Raw genomic sequence first — 20,664 nt, 5'->3', positions numbered from 1 at the left:
AATACGTGCCATACTCTTCAAGCATTCATTCATTCACTCATTCATTCACTCATTCATTCACTCATTCATGTATTTACAAATATTGTACTTATTGAGTACCAGGCTCTGGGGATACCACAGAAATCAAAAGCCACAGTACCTGCCCTTACATAACTTCTGATTTCACTCATTTTTATGGCCCCTGATCTGATGGAACCAGCATGTTGTGGAAACAGAACACTGACCTCCCTATTTATCAAACAAGCATTTAATAGACACTTACTGAGTGTTTGCACCCTTGCCAGACCTGTGGGGTTGAAAGACAGGTGACTCCAAAATTGCTGTTTCCAAAGGGCTGGACAGTGTGGTGAAGAGATGGCCCTGTGCTCTCAGCTTCCAGAGTGCTTGAGTGAGGGCCAGGTTCAAGGAAAGCCTCCTAGAGGAGATGTCATTGGGTAGAGGAGTGGTCTGTGCGAGGGAAGGAGGGTATGCCTCCACGTTCCAGGCAGAGGGAAAGAACAGGAGGGAAAAATGAGCCATCGTTATTTCTAGGTGACGGAAGCAAAAGGTGTATGGTTGGCCACGGCAAGAGAGAGTAATGAGAGCTGGAAGGCCCAGTATCCAGTTTTTGGAAAGGCCTTCCTTGTGGGCCACTCTTAGGAATTTGGACTTTATTTTGCAGGCAATGAGGAACCATCAGAGTTCAAAGCAAGCCAATGACACGATCAGAATTTATACTTTAGAAGTAGCAATAGCTAGCTAACCTTTTAAAAGCCCCTTCTCTGTGTCAGTACAGAATTAGACCGTATGTATGTTATTGATGGCATCCAGTCGTCACATCTCCCCACAAGCTAGGTACAGTTACCTTCCCTTACCGGCAGTTTCAAAATTCAATATATTATAAAAGTTAAAAGTAGTTTTTGTTGTTGTTGTTGTTGTTTTGTAAGTTGGGCCTGAAAACTCACTGGTGCTAAAACTTGGTCAGAATAGGTAAGGATATTTGTAATCTTTACTTACCCCATGCAATGTGACTATTTTACTACAGAACTAACAATGCATTCAATTGCAGGTACCATCCCAGCCCCCACTTGGAGTGTTATGGAACATATGGTGTAGTCTATTGCAATGGGTGTTTGACAGTTTAGAAAACAGAAGTAACTGCCCAAGGTCACATAGCTAGTAAATAATAGGACTCAGACTTGAACCCAGGTGTGACTCTGAGGCTCTAGTTATTTCTGCCATGCATCCATTTTTTCCTACACATTTGGAGAAACTGAGTTCAGATAGTATCAAACAATGATTGACTACTCTGGCAGCAAGTGTGAAATGCTGGGATTCTATCTTTTGCTATGATTCAATTTTCCTTCCTGTCTTTCTACTGGTTTTCAGGGTTAAAAAAAAAGTTGGTTTGTACCTTTTCTTTACAACTTTTGCTTTCATGCTCAGAAAAATAACTTTTAACTTTTAAAGTAGGGTCCAGCTGAAGTTAATTCACTTATAAAAGCTATCAGCAGTGAGAACTAGCTGAGAGCATTTTGAGAGGAAAAGTGAAAAATGTGAGGGTCAGTCTTGAATTCAGTGTCCATTTTTCTAAACTCTAGGCCAGTGATTCTCAGTCAGGCGTGACTTAGCCCCCGAGGGGACATTTGCCAATATCTGGAGACATATCAGTTGTCATGATTGGAGGAGAGTACTACTGGCTCCTGGTGGGTAGAGGCCAGGGACGCTGCTCAGCATTTTATAATGCACAGGACAGTCCCTCCTACAAAGAATTGTCCAGCCCCAAATGTCAGTAGTGCCGAGGCTGAGAAACCCTGGTCTGGGCTCAATGTCCCTGTTTAACTCAAGAGACTGGTTGTCAAACTTGAGCGAGCATCAGAAGCTGATAGAGGTCTTGTTAACACACAGAAGGCTGGGCTGTACCCCAGAGACTCTGATTCAGTAAGTCTGGGGTCGGGCCTAAGAGTTTGCATTTCTGCCAAGTTCCTAGCCATGCTGCTGCTGGTCCTGGAATCACACTTGGAGAACCACTGCTCTACCAGAAAGGCAAGTGATTGAACGCTGCACTTGCCTGCAGAGAACCTTTAGGAGACACAGCTGTTTATACCTTGTCCTGTTTTTTGTCAACTTCTGGGATATATTGGAGTCATTCACATGTATCCCTCTACGTCATAATAAACCCAAACTATACATGACAGAGCTAAATACAGATAATCCCCCCAAAATGTATTAAACCAGTGTGGACTATTGAGCTTAATTCCATTGTAACGAGTCACTGGTCACGGTTTGGGCAGTGAGCATAGGGGGCTAATCAGAAACCTTCAGGAATTACTGTGTCATGAAGGGTTAATGGGATGGGGATACTCTTATGTGCATTCATTTTGATTTTGTTGCAGCAATAAATGCCCCGAGCTCTTTTGTTTAGGCTTCCTTCTCCTGCTAAACCTAAATTAGTATTTTTAACTTTAGTTTTAAGTTGCACGCACTTTAGAACTAGAGTATTTGAGCATGCAACGTATAAGAAGGATAAATTTGTAAAGTTAAAAAAAATCTTGAGTATGACTATCTTTCTAGTCAGGAAACTGTAAAAACAAAATAGCCTCAATAGTAAGCTGAAGAATTTGAACTGTAGCCATCATTTTCCTGACGGGGAAACAGAAAATGAGATGCCACTTTCAGAATGGAACTGAAATTGCTTTTTGAACTTCTTTCCTGTGGAATGCACCAAAAATTTAGAAGTCAGTTGGCTGAAGGATAGAATTTTTAAAAGGTAAAAATTTTATTATAAAGCCTTATAAGTAAGTTAAGGCTATAGGCCTGCTCTCTTCATTTCTGAAAAAAGTAGATTTTGAAGATAAGTGTGTTCAAACTGTGGCTCCTGGGCCAAGATTGATTTCTACAAGAAACTCAGTTTTGTCTGGCCTAAGTCAAACAAAGACAGATCTCATGTGTTTTAAAATATCTTAGGGTGTTGTACATAGGCTGGTAAACAAAGATTACAGAAAACCAACTTTTAAAGCCATTTTGGTGGCATGATCTTTTTTGTTGTCATTACACCAGCTATTTACCTTAATACATTTCTTCCCCCTTAGACATTTCTAAACATAGTAAGATGGTTTGAGGGAAAAGTTGTTTATTTACAAACTGTTCATGTGGAAACAATCTTAAATAAACAAACTTGATTTGTGTTATGTTTAGGAGGAAACCTGGCATAACTGGAAGTTGGTAGTTTATATGGAAAACCAGGGTGTTAACTTCTGTAGTTTTTTTTGTCATGCAGTGCCTAAAAGTAGACTCTTTAATTGTGTTATAAAATAAAGTGAAGAAGTGAGAAGGCAGGCAGCCTGGGAGGGAATGTCTTTATTTCTCTGTTGTTACAATCGTTTTCTTTTTATAGCATAGTTAAAAACAGATTCTAGATCCAAAATGCCCGAGTTTGAATCCCAGCCATGTGACATTGGACAGGTTCCTTATATTCTCTGTATCATAGTTTTCTCATCTGCAAAATGGAGCTAATAATAGGATGTAGCGCATAGGGTTTTGTGAGAAATACATGAATTAATATATGTAACGCACATACCGTAGAACAGTGCCCAGAGGAGAGAAAGCACTGGTGTTTTGGCTACTATTGTTTTCATTGCGTTTTATTTTTCCATATAATTACTTCAGTCTCATCAAAAGCTAAAGATGTCTCTGCTTACTGTGTGTGTTTGTTTGTGTCTGTATGTGTGTATGTGCATGTGTGTGCAAATAAAATACATTTTTTTCCTGTCTGAATAGGACAATACCATTTGGGGAGTCACTTAGACCTAAGTTCTTCTAACTGTCTTTGAGTCATGGCTTCTCATCATTTCCGTATTCGTTCACTTACAAGTCATGTCAGTTGTTAGCTTTCCCTTATAAAATCTTTGCCTTGCCCTGATAGGGGGCTCCGTGACCACCCCTAGGTTCATTGATTCACAAGGAGAACTGCCACCATATAGTCCTCACGACAATGAAAGGATACAAAACTAAATTGGCGAAGGGAAAGGTATGGGGTGAAGTCCTGAGGAAACCAAGCACCAGCTTACAAGAGTCCTCGCCCAATGGCGTCCCACAGGAGGTGTTTCCCTCCTCCAGCATTGAGTGCTCACCACGTGAGTGAAATTTTGTCTCCCAGGGAGCTCATGGGAAACTCAGTACCCAGGGATTTTACTGGGGGTTGGTCATGCAGGCACCCTCTCTCTAGCATGTGCCAAGATCCCAGACTCCCAGAAGGAAAGCGGGTGTTCAGTGGTCTCTCAGATGTTAATCTGAGTGAATCAATTAACAAACAAACCTGTAGGAATAAGGAAGCCTTGGCACGTGGAAGTTTAAGAACAGGCTACTTCTTTACTGCCTCAAACTACTTCTTTGGGGTTAATTTAACCTTGTGTTTCAAAACTTCTAGGCTGTGGATAGTTTTACTTTTTTTATTTTTTTTATTTTATTATTCAAGTTAAGAAACAGTGAATGTTACATAAACCCTGCATTGACTCCATCCTGTCTAGATGGCTCCTGCTCTTCAGAGGTGGTGATGGTTTTTAGCCTTCTCAGGGGCACAGAGGTCACAAAAAATCATCTTGTTGCTAAGTGAAAAGAAAACAGCAGGAATGGTTCCTCCAGTTAAAAAAAAGAACACATCTGTACGTAGAAAAGCAGCCACCTGGCTTCTGGAGAAGTGTTATTCGCATAGGTTCTGATGCCATGAAAATGGCCTTAGTCCCGGGATAAAAATCTGCCTGCAACCAAGTCAGCAGTCTGAGCGTCAGCATCGTCATGGACCTCTGAAGCTGTCCGCATTCCTTCCTCGACCGTAGAAGGGCATGGAAATTTTAATTTTTCTCAGCCAATCTAATTCTGTATAAAAAGAGGCTGGTTTCACTCACTTTTCAGTTTGATAATTAGTTCAGTAAAAATCCCATGCTTTCCCCTATGTTATCAAATCGGAAAGACTTTTTGTAGCAGGCATGCAGAGGGCAGAGTTCAGCAGACTTGGCTGGAAGGAAACTGCTATTTATTTGATAAAAACAGTTTGCACTGATGACCCTGTCTGTCCCTCTCTTTCATGCTACATCTTAATGTTGTAGAAACCATCCAGGCGACCAGAATTACGCCTTTTTTTTTTTTGTCTGTAGCCCCTGGAGGTATGTCAGACGAGGAAAAAATACCCTTTTCTGTAGGTAATAGAAATGTTTGGAGATTTACCAAGATATGAAATAGTATCAGCAGCCCTAAGAGTGACTGGAAAATCAGATTTCCTCAAACTTACTATTTGCCGAGTTGAAAAGAAGTCAGGCCTTGGGTTTAATTTGTAACATATGCTATACCCTGTATTCTCTTTTTAACTGATTAATTGAATAATCTCTCTGTATCAATTTACAATTTTAAAATGGTTAAATTGCTTTAAATTAGCTGTTTGGGGATGATTAGGGTTTTTTTTTTGTTTTTGTGTTTTTGTTGTTTTTTGGGGAAATTTAGAAAAGATCTGGTTTTAGAAATGCTGAGGTGTCAGACAAAATGGGCCCTTGGCCTGTGGTTTTACAGAAACACTTGTGTACTATTAGAATCTATCTATCCAAGTGTGGGCATGATTTTCAAGGTAATTATACTGGAAAATAACATGTACTGAATCCAAATGTATGTTCTCTTGGACTTATAGGTTTAAAAATGGGATTCATCATGACTCCCTCAGATGCCTCCTGACTTGAGAGCCAGTGCTTTTCCGAAGAAAATTCATGCTTTGATTCCATCTTTGCTCCTACTGTATTATCGCTTAAGTAGATGAGGCTTTATAGATTTGGTGATTCCCTAAAGTATGTTTTTAATTTCCTTTTAATCAGCTCTTTGAGGGAGTTCAACAGAGGGGCTGGGAGAAATGAAAAAGATCCTGCCCACCTATTCTGGTCATCAGGCATATCTCTGAGCAGATCGAAGATTAATCTTCCTGGAATAAATACTGCACTCTTAATCAAAACTGTGGGTTTTAGTCTGCTTCTTATGTGTCAGTGTGGTGAGGGAAAGAACATACAGAATTATTATCCTTGGTGGACAGGATGAAAAATCTTGAACAACATTCGAGTAATAACTTCATTTATGCTTTAACCGTAATTTCTTCAGTTTGTTAGGATTCAAGTTAGCATCTATGCAAAGTGAGGATCCTGTATTTCAATTCAAAGTTAAAGTGGAGTTATCTGTTTACTAAGTAGTTTGAAATCCTTAGCTCTCAGTAAATGCCAAAGGCTACTTTTAATTTTTAAGGTCAGATTCTTAAGTATTCCTCAAGGTGTACTGTTTGGAACAAATGACATTGTATCAGTTAGCTATTGCTACGTAACAAACCATCTCAAAATTCAGTGGCTTAAAACAGCAAGTATTATCAATGTTCGTGAGCCTGTGGGTCACCTGGACAGCCTTTCTGGTCACAGCCAGGCTCACTCATACGTGGGTCAGCCCTGCTGATCTTAGCTAGTCTCCTTCAGGTGTTTAGGGGTTCGCTAGCTAGAAGCTGGTGGAGGGTGGCTTCAGCTGGCTCATGAGGAGGTGTTTAATTGTTGCCTTGTTGTTAGTGCTTACCTAGGGGGAGCTGGGGACCCTGCTGTTCTGCCCTGCTCAGCTTAGCTCTAAGTCTTTTCTCTGGGGGCCCCCACAAGGAGCCAAAGTCATGGTCTGCCTCTTAGGTATGTTACTTTCTCTCCTACCTGCCGCTAATCTGCCTCCACACCCAGCCGCCCAGACTGGCTCAGTGTAGTTAGGGAATTTAGTTATATCATATTATATTATGCTTTTAAAAAACTTAACTTTTCTCACAGCTCCATGGTCTTCTTAACTGTCTTTAATGACTGTATAAGCTATTGAATTAATATCTCGTTAACCCATTTCGTTATTTAACATTTTTTCCCAATTTTTATTCCTTAATGAACTTTTGTATGTATGTGTAGTTCCTTTTTCTTTTCCTGTTAAATAATTTCTTCAGAATCAGTTGCCAACCCTGGAATTCCTAAATCAATTTATCATTGTTGTTGTTGTTACTATTACTATTATTAGATGGGAAATGTTTTTCTCACTATGTGGAACAAAATGCTTGCCGAAGAGTTAATTCTATTATGATTTACAGTGCTGACAAAACAGTAAGAGAACCCTAGAAATGGCACTTTATTATTGTTTTCAGCTGTTCGTTTGCTATCCCTACACAGCAACACATTTTTAAAACATTTAAATCTGAAATATTTAACAAAGAACTGCAAACCAACTTTGGCATTTCACTTATCTCGAATATAAATGGGTCATCCACAGCGTCCACAGCGTCGAACTTAGATAGATGAGTAAGGTGGTGGTAGTGGTGTGGGCACGTTGTAGTTGTGTATATATAACGTTACAGTCTTAGGTAGAGGTACCTTTTTTGTCTATCCATGGTTAATATTGCACATCTGTGTGAGTCTGTGCCTCTTGAATGGAAAGGCCAAAAGAGACTGATAGTAGCGCCCTTCACAAGGATTTTAGTAGCAGAGGGAAGTTTGAAAAACATTTATGTAAGCTCTGAAAGAAATGACACATTTCCTTTCTAAGTACCTTTTGGAAAAATAGCAGACTATTGTTCTTAAATAACTTAAAAATAGAGCTTGGCAAAGCATGAACACTAAGGTTTGGGTTTTAGGAGAAGACTTTTTCTTGGATTGACATGGTCTTGAAATATCAAAGAAAATCCATCCACTAGAAAAATGGGTAGAATGAGCAGCAACGAAAACATAAAATGAGTTTGGGTGAGTGGGTGTGAAGTTGTCAAAATATTAAAGGAAAAGTTAAGATGTTTTGTTTTATGTTAGTGGAGAGAGCAGCTGAGATATTCATCAAGGCAGAAAATATTGTGGTTTTTGTAAAAGTAAAACCGTCTGATCTTGACACCTTAGTGATTATACGGTTTATTAGTATCATCCTAAAGTTTTTTAATAATTTGCTCCTGTAAAATGTTACTAAACTGTACTATCATGTTGCTTTCAACTTATTGAATAGTAAATTTTGCTTACAACTTGTTGAAAAGTATCTTTTTTAGTCTGTGGAATGTGTTGGCTTTTTAATAAGCAGCCCAACTTAAGTCTGTTTTTACAACCATGTGTTAAACCAGTGAGAAATATTCTGAACACAATACAGACCAAATTTCTATTACTTAGCAGAAATTACACAACTGTTAGGTTCTTGGGAGTGCTGGAGTGTTAGGGCTGAAACTTAACATTGTTTTGATTTCATCTTGGAAGTGGAAGACTGTTATGCATTGTCTAAGGAAGGGGAAGAATATGTCTCGAAAAAGAGAAGGGAGGCAGTTCAAGATAGAAGGTGTGAATGTAGAGGTGGAGCTGACTCTCAAGGGTAAGTGCCTAATTTGGAACCCAATTCCCAAGCAAGATCATCTTCTCTCAGCCTGGATGTAGTAAACAATTTTCACATGAAACACCCCAAGAGACACTTTAACTCTTGCTAATTTGCTCGTGTGTCAGCTGGGTACAGACCAAGTCACAGGACTGATGTTTGTCCTCCGAAGGAAATAATGCTGTGTTTCAAAAATGCTGGGGTTTAAGAGGGTTGTGCTTTGACCTCGGGCTAGTTTAAATATCACTCTGATGCGGCATGAAATGAAAATTTGAGTTTTCCAGGTCAGATGATTGGTTGGAAGAGCCGACCTTTCAGGCTCCCTGCTCATGGCGGCCTCCCCTGCTCTCTGAACATGCTTCTCTTTCAAGGACACCAGGACGGCACAAGCTGCCAACACATTCATGAACCCACAGCTTTTGGGGTTCATTTGAAGGGTTTTAGAATGTGTCAGCATGCTGTTCTTTAGATGCTTAAAAAACCTCACAGAGAGGTAGCTAGCAGGTTTAACCCCCTGTGACCCCGCGTGAATGAGGCCGGGGAACCTGACAAGGCCTGCGTGATGCCCCGACGTTCACGTGCCTTGGCCTTTGCTGCCCTGTCTCTGGATGTGGATGACAATCCTTCAGCACATTTAATGCTGGGGAGTTGGCCTTTCACTTACTACACCTCCTCTGGCTTCATCCCTATGTGGAACATAAGAAATAAAATGTATCCATAGGCATTCTGTGCTAAGCAACATAGAATATAGTCAACAACATGTAATTTTGTGTTTGTAATTCAGGACTCAGGGTAATCATTATAAGTTTCTATTGATTATTTTAGATGAGGGCATCGTGCTGAAATTGTAGCCGTCCTGCGATGTGCCCGTAAACTACGTCCTAGAGAGAAACGTTCTTGGTAGGGTGGTGAGGGAGGAGGGCTTAGGACGTACCCTGAGCGCGATGTGTTTGGGCCACTTAAGGACACAGCTCGCTGGAATGCAGGGTGTGGGTCCAGGAGTCATAGGCACCGAGGGTGTCAGCCGAGGGTGGGCTCTGAGCACAGGGGCAGTGGATGCAGAGCTTCTGGGAGGTGGAGCTGGTGGTTGACATGCCCAGCGTGGACCAGAGGTCAGGCCTACCAGGTAACCTGAGAGGAGGCTGCCCTGTGACGTGAGTGACGAGGGCGGGACTTCGTGGGTATGCTGAGAACAGAGAACAAGGATCCATGTCTTATTTAGGAATTATTGCTTCTTCTTAAAAGACGGGCAAAAACCTGCAACAGCATTATCAGACGTAAACAAAATGAGCAGTATTTTTTTAATATTATCAAATATCTAGTCAGTGTTTATCTTTGCAATTGTTTCATAATGACACATGTATTAAACAGTTAGATTGAATCATGAGCCGAATAAATCTATGCATCGTGATTGCTTGATATGTCACTTAAACAAACCTCTTTGATCATAGGTTGGTCTTCATGTCTATCTTTTCCCCCTTGCAAATTGTAGAAAAAACAGGGTCATTTGTCTGTAGACTTTCTTGCATCTCGATTTTTGCCTAATGTACCCTTGTGATGGTGTTTCTTATGTTCCTCTGCATTTCCTATAAATTGTATTTGGATCTAGAGGTTTGATCAAATGGTATTTTAAAATAAGGTTGGTGTTATGCTACATTTATCAGTTTGGTCCACTTAACATCATATTGTGAAAACTTTCCCTTACTATTAAGTATTTTTTCACAACTTGGTTTAAATGGTTCCAAACTAGAAAGAACAGTATCATGAAAAAGTTTTAACCTCTGAGGTTTGGAAAGAAGAAAGCCAAGTAATCATGAACAGTAACCAAGAACCCACAAATGATAAGAGAGTGGTTTAAACATTATCTCAGACAGTATTAAATTTTGATTTAAGATGGCGAATTACAAGCTGTAATGATAGGTATGGTCATACATGCTTTAATCTGATCTCTCTCTTAGTTTTGAGTGTGAACTTGGACTTTCTAGAACTTCCTGTCACAATAAACCATGTTTCCCCGAAAATAAGACGTAGCCGGACAATCAGCTCTAATGTGTCTTTTGGATTAAAAATTAATACAAGACCTGGTATTATATTATACTATACTGTACTTATATTATATTATATTATATTATATTATATTATATTATATTATATTAATTATATTATATTATATAAGACCCAGTCTTATATTATAGTAAAATAAGGCCGGGTCTTATATTACTTTTTGCTCCAAAAGATGCATTTAGAGCTGATTGTCTGGCTAGGTCTTATTTTTGGGGGAACAGGGTACATACCTCAAAACAAAGTAAAACAGCCAAGGCTGCCTGATTATCTTGCCTTGTGAACCATGTCACTTAAGAGCTTGTTTAATGGTGTTTGAATGAAGAGGCTGTGTTTGAGATTCTTCTTGGTGTCTCTGCTTAGTACCAACAACAGAGGTAACTCACACTGGCGTAAGCCACTGAGGCTGTTTGTGGGAAGGATGCTGGGGTGTCTGCCTCACAGATCCAAGTCCAGGGAACTAGCGCAGCCTCAAGAGCAGCTGTCATGAGGGACTCTCCTCCTGGACTCTCTTCACCTCATTCTGCTTCTCTCCATAGGTCGGCTTCATTCTTTCTCTCTTTTTTCGATGTAGAAAATTCTCTGGTCCCGATTCTAAAACATGACCAGAAACAGCCATCTCAGCTACTGGAGACTGATCTATTTTTCTCCCTCCTGGATTCCCAGGAAAGGAACCTAATTTATGCAGCTAGGATCAGATGCCCATTTCTGGTCTAGCCAGTTGTGATCAGGAGTGAGATGTCAAGGAAAATTCTGAGGGATTTGGCTTGGCAGAGGTTGCGTTGTGAGCAGTCAGCAGTGGCCAGAAGGCAGGGCGTGTGGTCCAGATGGCTGCTCCTATAGTAAGGCCTGTGTCCAGTCACATATAGAACAGCCTCGTGCCCACTATGATGCTGGGTCGTCTTATTCATTCATGTGGATGCATGAAGGTCAACAGCTATTCTTTGTTTTCTTTTATTGCAGCCTAATCATATCCAGTAATCTGTACAGATCGCAAGTATAGTTGGGCAAGTTCTGACAAATGCATACACCCATGGAACCAATTCCCCAGAGCCTGGCCACGGCCCTAGAAAGTTCCCTTGTATTTCTTTCCATTCTATCCTCCCCCAGAAGCCACCACTATTCTGATTTTATTCAAATAGACTTGCCTTACTGGTCTTGAACTTCAATCCGAATGGAAACATACAGTGTCAACATAGTCTTATGTATTTTTGTTTAAGGTTTTAAACATTCATTCAGTGCTGACTGTGTGCCAGAACCTCTATTGCTGTTAGAAATATAGGCATGACTGTGACAGAGCTGACAACGAGGGGCAATACGTTAGGAGTCCTTGCAGAGGCAGAGCACAGCCGCGCCGGGAGAGGCAGTGAGTGTGCTTAGGATTCCGAAGAGGAAGAGGCCCAGGGCCTTGAGAGCAGGAGCAGGGTCACAGTAGCCCCAGTCGTCCTGAGGTGATAAGCCAAAATGTTAAACTTTGCCTGTTTTGGTGATTCATCATTTTCCTGCCTACGGACCGGATTTCCTCATCTCCCTGTGTGTGTTCTGATGAAAGGAGAGGCCGGAGACCTGGTGTGGAATGGTTTCCTCTCAGGGGCATGCATACCGGGATCTGCTGTGCCTGACCCATGGTGTGGGCCCTGCTGGGTATGCACTCCCCTTCCCATCCTCCAGAAGCGTTTTCTTTCCATTTCTATCTCCTGCTGTCCTCGTTTGGCTCGGATATGAAGCAACTGAGTTCACACAGTTTGTTTTACCAAGAAAAGCAGTTAATAGTTCTCAGCTTTCTTTGTATGTATATCATGATATAGTGAGCATTTTCCATATTGTTAAAATTGTTTGAAATCCTGACTCCTAGCGACTGCATAACTTATCATCTATGGTTATACTATATGTATCTATATATAATATGTGTATATATAGTATATGTACTCTATAAATATACTATATATAAATATATACTGTATGAATGTGTATATGTATTTGTCCAATTTGTGCAACTGATTAACTTTATAAGGTCAGTTGGGAAATGGTACTAAAAATAAATAATTAAGTTTTACAGGAGCACAAAAGAAGATAAAATTACTACTCTTTTTTCTTTTCCTTCTTCACAGAACCATCCGAGTATGGCTGAAAAGAGACAGTGGACAGTACTGGCCCAGCATTTACCACACAATGGCCTGTGAGTAGCTGAACTGCCCCACTGGAGGAAAATGCCTCTAATGTCTTTGATGCTTTAAATTTCAAAATTTCTGATTAAAAAGTGCTGCTGGGTTTCAAAATGAGTCCCTTAGTTGACTAAAAGCTCTGACAGGCTGTGCCAAATTGCAGGAAAACGTCTTTTGTGAAGGAAGTTGGGTCTACTTGCTTAACTTAAGCAAACTTGAACAAAACTGGAAAAGAAAAAGAAAAAAAGGAGGGAAAGGGCCTGTCCTATCCCCCAGGTTTTCCTTCAGTTTGTCACTGATGTTGGTAGTGAAGTTATACTTAGTAATAGCTGATACTGACACCGAAAAAGGGCTCCGTATACTCCCAGGCCCTTGTTACTGGCCTTTTGCCCAACTTTTTCACAAACCTCTCGGTATGATTGAGAGATTTGGTGCAAGGTATGGCACATTCTAAATAGAGAATTTTCTCGGTAGATAAATATGTTCTAAAAATAAATCTAGAAGATGAAGCTTTTGCATTGAAATTTTACAACAGCCCTGACCTGTAGTGGCATAAAATTTCATTTAAATTCTAGCCTTTCATGCAAAACCTAAGTGGCACTGCCATCCTTCTCTCCCACTTCTTCATCCTTTCTTCCAAAGAAAGCCCCTCAGAGGAGGCCTGGATACCACCCAGGCCCAAGCTGGGATTGAATCCTTCTGTCCCAAATAGCCACACGGAGGCATCCAGAGTTGCTCATTTCCTTGGGGCGTTGGGTCCTTTCTGAGGGATTTTCCTCAGTTAAGGGTTCCAATATTCGGCGGTCCCCCTAGGAAAAGAAAAAAGACTTTGGGGCATGCCTGATGGTTTGTTACTTCTCAAGACCTTTATAAAGTGCTTCAAAGAAGACCAAGACACTGGTGACACTGGCACAGCTTCTTAAGAGTTATTCCAGAGGCCGTGGAGTTGCTTCTAAACAGAGCACAGCCAGTTGTTCAGCAGATTCAGTACAAACAGTTTGAGTCACCCTTCTAAGCACCTCCTTTCTTGGCTAGCATTATCTTATTTGCGCACTTATCTCAGTGTACATGTATTGTTCACATCCTGTGATCAGTTTCACAAAAAGTTAGTAGTTTATCAGGATTTTAATTTTTTATACCTTCCGCTGACAGCTTGGGCAGGGCTAGTCAACTTCTCTGTCTTGATAATCATTCAGTGAAAAGGAAGTAGACTTTTTGGTAGACTGGTGTAAAGATAACTATTATAAAAGGAACCATAACACTTTAAAATACAGAGCACATTAGAAGACTACTTCTAATCATAATTAGAAAGTAATCATAATTTACTGTGCCAATCATTAGTATGTCCTGTTATCCATGTGCTGTGGCTGCATAACCTTGGTTACTCCTCTGAAATGTGAAGCGACCTATGGCTCAGAAAAGGTGTTTGTGGAGCCCATTTGAGAAATTTACTTTGGGATTTTTCAGAATGGGGACAGAAATAGGGGGGACATTTTTGGCCTCTGAGCCCACCCTTTACCCACCCAAAAAAAAAACAAAAACAAAGGCTTCTCTTAGACTGATAACTCCTTACTAACAATAGCTCAGCGACAGATCTGACAGCTGGAGACATCAAAGCCTGAGGCTCCCATGCCAGTGCTGGGGAGTGTCACCTTGTGGACAATCTTGTTAAAGCTGTCACTGTTATCCCTCCCACCTCTCCCTTCCCCCACACACTGCATTTTGGCCCTAGCTTAATCTTGAGTTCATTCCCATTAGAATAGAGAGAGAGAAAGAGAGATGGAGATGGATGTTGTACTACATTTAGTTCAGTTACTCCTGGGCCTGTGTTTTCCCTAAATGTTTAGTAGAGCTTTGTGATTAATTTCTGTCCCAGGGCACCAAAACCTGGCAGTAGAAATGGGCACTCTTCCTTGGCTCTCAGGCTTTGGGCACACAGCTTTGGCTCTCTTTGTTGCCATCCTTGCTAACTTGGTTACCAGCCTCCGGAAGTGGTTCCCAGACGGCCGTGGCTGGAAAGACCAGTAGAAACAGGGAAGAACAGGCAGCATCTCTGCTGTTGGTAGCTGACATCTGCATGTTTATAGCTACATATATTTGGCTTGTTGCTTCCAGAAGCTTCTTTATTGCATCCATTGGGAGCTGTATCTACTGATGAAACTGCAGGAACATTGCCAGAAGAACACAGAATGAATGACGAGAAATAACTGCTTGTCTGTTTTAGGATGACTTTTACTTTAACATTATATTCAAAACATGAGAGGAAAAGTATCATTTTGATTCCAGAAACGATCTGTAGATTACCCGATTTAGGATGTTTTAGTGGTCCTCCACCAATTTAAACTATTTCCTGGGACCTGACAGAGTAATCAATGAACCAAACCTTAGGATATTGCTATATGTAGTTCACTTATGTTTTGTAATGTTACCTCACATAACGAAAACAACTTTCAGAATTTGCTTTAGCTGAAGAAAAATAGTAACTCTTAATTTCTGAATCTACTAAGTGCCTCATGCCTTTTTTAAAATATCATTTTATGAAATCATCACAACAGATATGCCAGGTAGGTGATATTTTCACCATTTTGTTGACGGGGAAACTGAGTCCACTGTTTGTGGTTGGAATTCCACGCCTGTCTGACTCCAAAGATATGCTATGCTACCCACTGCATTTATGGGATGGGTCCATGAACTTGATCTACAAAGAGCTAGACAGTAAATATTTAGACTTTGTGGGCCAAACAATCTCTACAGCAATTATTCAACTTTCTGTCCTTGTAGCATGAAAGCAACCATAAGCAATACATAAAAGAAAAAGTCTGGCCATGTTCCAAAAAATCAAAAAATGTATTTACATAACTAGAGTTTAAGCATATGATTTTGGACAAAGTGATGCCTTTTTAAAAGGTCACTGATTTATTTGTATTTTGTTTGTTTCTAAAACTATGTGAATGTCCAAACTTTTTTTTTTTTTAATTACATTGCTCAATTCCCTAGAAGCTTTCCTTCTAGGGAAAAAGCCAAGATATCTTCATATACAAAACAAATAAACTAGGGAAGCTTTTTTTTTTTTAAATTATAAAAAGTCTCCAGCCTCATAAAATTACGCAGCACATTGTAATTTTTACGCAGAAGAGGGATCTTACATATTTATGTATAGTTTGTTAGACAGTTAGGCATAAAGAGAATTGAAAAAGAAGCTTTAAAGCATTAAGATTTAGTACCAACTGAAAAGTAAGCAAAAATGATGACAATGAATCTTTGAAATCATCCAAGCATGATTTGATTTGTCAAAGATAATTTTATATGTGGTTATTGAAGGGCACTTTGTATGAAGATATATATATCTTTGTGGTTATAATTCTTAAACATAATCATTCTGTAGTCTCCAGCATCAATATGGTGGATAAGGGTGTACAGGTTCTTGACAATTGTAATTGTTTTGTGGACTGAAAATTGCGGTACCTGCCTTTCAATTAGACAGTTCTTTGAATGTATCTCAGGCTCTTTCTGTAGTCTGAGTGTGTAGCTGGCTTTGCTTTTGCATTTAGGGACAATCCAGTATTATAGTTTATTTTCTTCCTTTGGTGGAGAATATCAGCTTAGTGTAGAGAGAAAACTTTAAATGATTTTCAAATGGTGACCTCACGTGTAAGTTTTTTTTCTTTTTTATAAGAAGTTTCGTTTTAAAGTAAACTCAAGTTTGTTTGTTTGTTTGTTTGTTTTTTTCCTGGCATGTGTTTCTTGTTGTGGTTCTTCCATGCTCAATTAAAATTCTTTAGGCTGAAATGAACCCAAACAATTGTTTTTCCAAATGTTCCATGTTCTGAGTCTCTTTAATTCTGATTTGTAGCAGAAGGAGATGATTTGGAGTTTCTCCTTTCTGAAACTCATTCTCTGGCCGGTGCTTTCTGGAAGGATAGGTAGAACCTGGCGGGGTATGTACATGAGAAGCAGGTGCTACCCAGTCATATGACACTGCTATCTACCAAGAAACATGTTTGCACCTCACAATTCCACTTACTGCAAACTGGGGTTGTGTGTGTAATTGCAGAAGATAACTTTTTTTGGCCACTGGGGAAAAATAGTGATTTCAAAGTGGCTTTTCCAGCTTGCTGTCACACACCTTGGGATGGGAATTCTGGTGCTGGGAACCCCTCTTTCCACAGGTCCCAGCTACTCTTCTACCTGTGATGGGGGAGGGTGCAGGGGCAGGGTGACCTGCTGAGTTTGGGGCTCAGATCACCCACTGTAACCACTGGTCCTCAGACCTTTCCAGAGACAGACAGGAGTCTCAGTCAGGTGAAACTTCATGCTGGATCGCTTCACCCAAAATTTAAAAAATAATTTTATATGAGAATTTAAAACCACAGAAAGAACTTTAACATTTTCAATTCACACCATTATTTTTTACAAAACATTTTTGCCCTCTTTTTTTAAAACCCAATTGTCTAGCTCTTTTTAATAATGTACTTTTTATCATGACAAATTGCTTAGCTTTGCTGGTAATATGGTCTTTGTCTTCCTGGCAGCTCCGTGCTCTGCTATGGCTTACCATCATGATAGCAGACGGATATTTGTGGGCCAGGATAACGGAGCCGTAATGGTAGGTAGCTTCCAGAATGTATTCCTTGTATTGACCTCCCCGTGTTCACTTCTGTTGAACAGCTTAAATGAAGTTAACAGTAAATGCCTGATTGGCATAAAAATGTTGAAATCAGTATTAGACTTCAAAATGGATTAATTTTAATTAGTGCTTAATTTTAAACTATTTCTGTGGAACTCAAAACGCTGTCGTGATTGATGGTTGGATGCTCAGACGAGCCCATACAGCAGCACCCACACAGTGAATATGAGGCCATAGTAGCCCCCATCCCTGAACCCTGAAGGAGGCCAGGGCAAGGAGAGTGTGGTGAAGAGTGTGTGTGTGTGTGTGTGTGTGTGTGTGTGTGTGTGTGTAACAGACAGGGGGAAGGCAAATGAGTTTAGGGACTACTCATTCAGCCAACAACTTGTATAACTCTCTAAGGCAGTGCTTCTCAAACTATCTTTGGTAAAAAACTAGATATTTACATTTTTAATTTATTATAGATGGGTATTTTGTGGGCCAATTTGTGTGTGTTTATGTATTTACATATGTTTTCTTAATTGTGATATAGAATTCATATACCATAAAATTCACCATTTTAGAGTGTGCAGGTCAGTGGATTTATAGTATATTCACAAGATTACGCAACCATTAACACTCTAATTCCAAAACAATTTCATCACACGGTCTCCCCCAAAGAAACCCCAAACCCATTAGTAGTCTCTCCCCACTCCCTTTCCCCCAGCTCCTGGCAATCATTAATCTACTTTCTGAGTCCAGAGATTTGCCTATTTTTAGACATTTTATGTAAGTAGAATCATAGAATATGTGTTGCCTTTTATGTCTGGCTTCTTTCACTTAGCATGTTTTAAGTTTCATTTATATTGTAGTTTGGATCAGTACTTCATCCCTTTTTGTTTATTATGTAGATATAACACTCTTTGTTTATTCATTCATCAGTTGATGGACATTGGGGTTGTTGCCACTTTTTGGCTATTATTAGTAATGCTGCTATGGACATTCATTCGTGTGCAAGTTTGTGTGTGAACCTAAGTTTTTCATTCTATTGGGCATATATACCTACGAATGGAATTTCTGGGTCATGTGGTAAGTCTGTAGTTAACTTATTGAGGAACCACCAAACTGTTCCCCAAAGTGTGTACCAACTGTACATTCCCACCACCAATGTGAGAGGGTTCCAGTTCACATCATTGCCAACATGTTATTTTCCATGGTGCTTTGTTTTGTTTTTATTCTTGCCACCCTAGTGGGTGTGAAGTGGTATCTCATTATGCTTTGATTTGCATTTCTCTAATGACTGTTTTATGTTGAGCATCTTCTCATGTGCTTGTTGGTAATTTGTAGATCTTCTTTGGAGAAATATCTATTCAAGTCCTTGGCCCACTTTTATTTTTTTTTCTTTTTTAATTGGTGAGCTCTAAGAGACTCGGAATGGCAGCCTGGAAGAATTCTCCAGTGAAACCAACCATCTGGTCATAGGTTTTTCATTGTGAAAAGTTTTGTTTTTTCTCCCCTTCTTCCGCCTCCCCCGCCCCCACTCTGGTTCAAGCCGTTGTTTCTCAGTCTAGTTGTGTACAACACAGCTCCCTGGCCCAGGCTGGTATTATGAGCCTTGCACTCCCAGTCATCGGTCGACAGCTCACGCTGACCCCCCCACTCATGGCAGCACACAGTAGCCCACAGCAGCCCACGGTAGCCCATTGCAGCACACAGTAGCCCATGGTAGCACTCAGCAACCTGCAGCAGCTCATGGCAGCTTACGTCAACCTCTGGCTGCTCACAGCAGCCCAGCTCCAGGGAGAGCCATTGTTCACAATCTTAGCTGTAGAGGGCACAGTTCACTGGCCCATGTGGGAATCAAACTGGTGACCTCAGCATTAGGGGCACGGTGCTCCAACCACCTGAGCCACCGGGCTGGCCCATGAAAAGCTTTTTTTTTCAGTACTAATTTAACCACTTTACTTGTTACAGATTTTCTGTTTCTTCATCAATCCATGTGTATTGTTTGTGTCTTTCTGGGCCAAGAAACAAAGAGCCAGTACAAAGGACAGGCTCTCTGCCCAAGTGTTTCACTCAGCGGTAGGTAGGTGGAGAGGACTCAGGGGCTGCAGTGTTGGCAGTCGACGAGCTCAGTGCCCCATCAGCTTGGGGCTGCTGTAAATAGATGATGTAGTAGTAATGCCAACCTTCTTGTTTTTCTCCTTCTGAAAAGTTGCTAGGAATAGCATGGTGATGTGTCTACACAAATATAGCAAGAAGTCACAAAAGGGCAAGCCTCCAGTGGTGGCAATGGGTGTGCATTTACTTTTCTAGTGACCCTGCTTATGGCCCCTGCGTCAAGGGTACAGGTTCTAGGATGGCCTATAAAAACGCTTGCAGCTCTCCAGTGGACAGGGGCATTGTAAATCCAATTTATCATTAGTTAACAATTGATTTTTTGATCTCCCACCCACTACAAATTAGTATCTATAAAATGCTAATACATTTTTGTACTTTGCAAAACCAAGATGGAAACAAGGAGTCAGTATTCCTTTGTGGGTTTTTTGTGTGTGTGTGTTTTGTTTTCAGTCTGAGCAGTCAACAATTTATAATGTCCATGTTACCCAGAGCCTTAAGAACTTACAAATTTGGCACTGATTAGCAGAATTTTGTATTAGTGCTTTTTTAAGAGTTTTCTTGGTTTTATGTTGAATCTTATTTTTTCATTAGGTATATATACTTTTAATCTTTTCCTAGTTATAAAGTATTACATAGTCTATAAAAAATTTGGAAAATATTAAGAGTATAAAAAAATAAAACCGCCAACAATTTCTTAATTTCCTTTTTTGCTGTTCTTCTTTTTGTTAAATATGTACACTTCCCCTCCTTACACTGCTGAGGTGTCTTATGTTTTATTTTCACTATAGCTGAGAACTCTTGGTAGTAATGGGTCTTTACAATTTTTCTTTATTTATGTCACCTTGAGGAATTTTTGGTGTGGCCAAGAGAGAAAAATTAACAAAGACTCCTTTGAGGTTAGAGGGAGAAGGAATTCAACGTGCTCACTTGTGGGGCAAGAACTGGACAAAAATGCTGTGGTGGTCACGGCACTTTCTTTATTCTATCAGGTCCCCCCAAAAAGGGTGGCTTGAGGACAGGTCTGTTGAAAGGAGCAATTCTGTGTTATTGTTATATAGCTAACCTAGAGTCCCAAATCTGGTGATAGCTATTTTTAGAGTTAAATTTGTTTTGAAAGTTAAGTTCTTGTTTTTAAAAACCATAACTGTTTTCTTATTGCATGTCTTTACTCTTAGGAATTTCATGTTTCTGAAGATTTTAATAAAATGAACTTTATCAAGACCTACCCAGGTAATTATACCACACACCCAGACGCTGGCATATATATACATGTAAATCTACACATACAAAACTAGGACCCCATCTCTTATGATCAAAACTAGGTTTTCACATTAACTTTTTCATTTT

At 40.1% G+C, this 20,664-nt stretch overlaps 1 protein-coding gene across 1 annotated transcript in view; it reads left to right on the top strand.

Moving 5' to 3' along the window:
- WDFY1 (WD repeat and FYVE domain containing 1) overlaps positions 1-20,664 on the top strand; it is a 41,790-nt gene that overhangs the window by 2,297 nt on the left and 18,829 nt on the right. Inside the window, exons 2-4 of the mRNA XM_019753682.3 lie at positions 12,537-12,604; positions 17,123-17,196; positions 20,493-20,547. Coding sequence (XP_019609241.3) covers positions 12,537-12,604; positions 17,123-17,196; positions 20,493-20,547 — 197 coding nt within the window. The remainder of the gene's footprint in view (positions 1-12,536; positions 12,605-17,122; positions 17,197-20,492; positions 20,548-20,664) is intronic.

The sequence above is a fragment of the Rhinolophus sinicus genome, chromosome 17, assembly GCF_057876585.1.
Source record: "Rhinolophus sinicus isolate RSI-liver-muscle chromosome 17, RSI-T2T, whole genome shotgun sequence".
NCBI lineage: Eukaryota > Metazoa > Chordata > Mammalia > Chiroptera > Rhinolophidae > Rhinolophus > Rhinolophus sinicus.
Note: the sequence above shows the minus strand (reverse complement) of the source record. Positions and strands in the feature narration are given on the sequence as shown.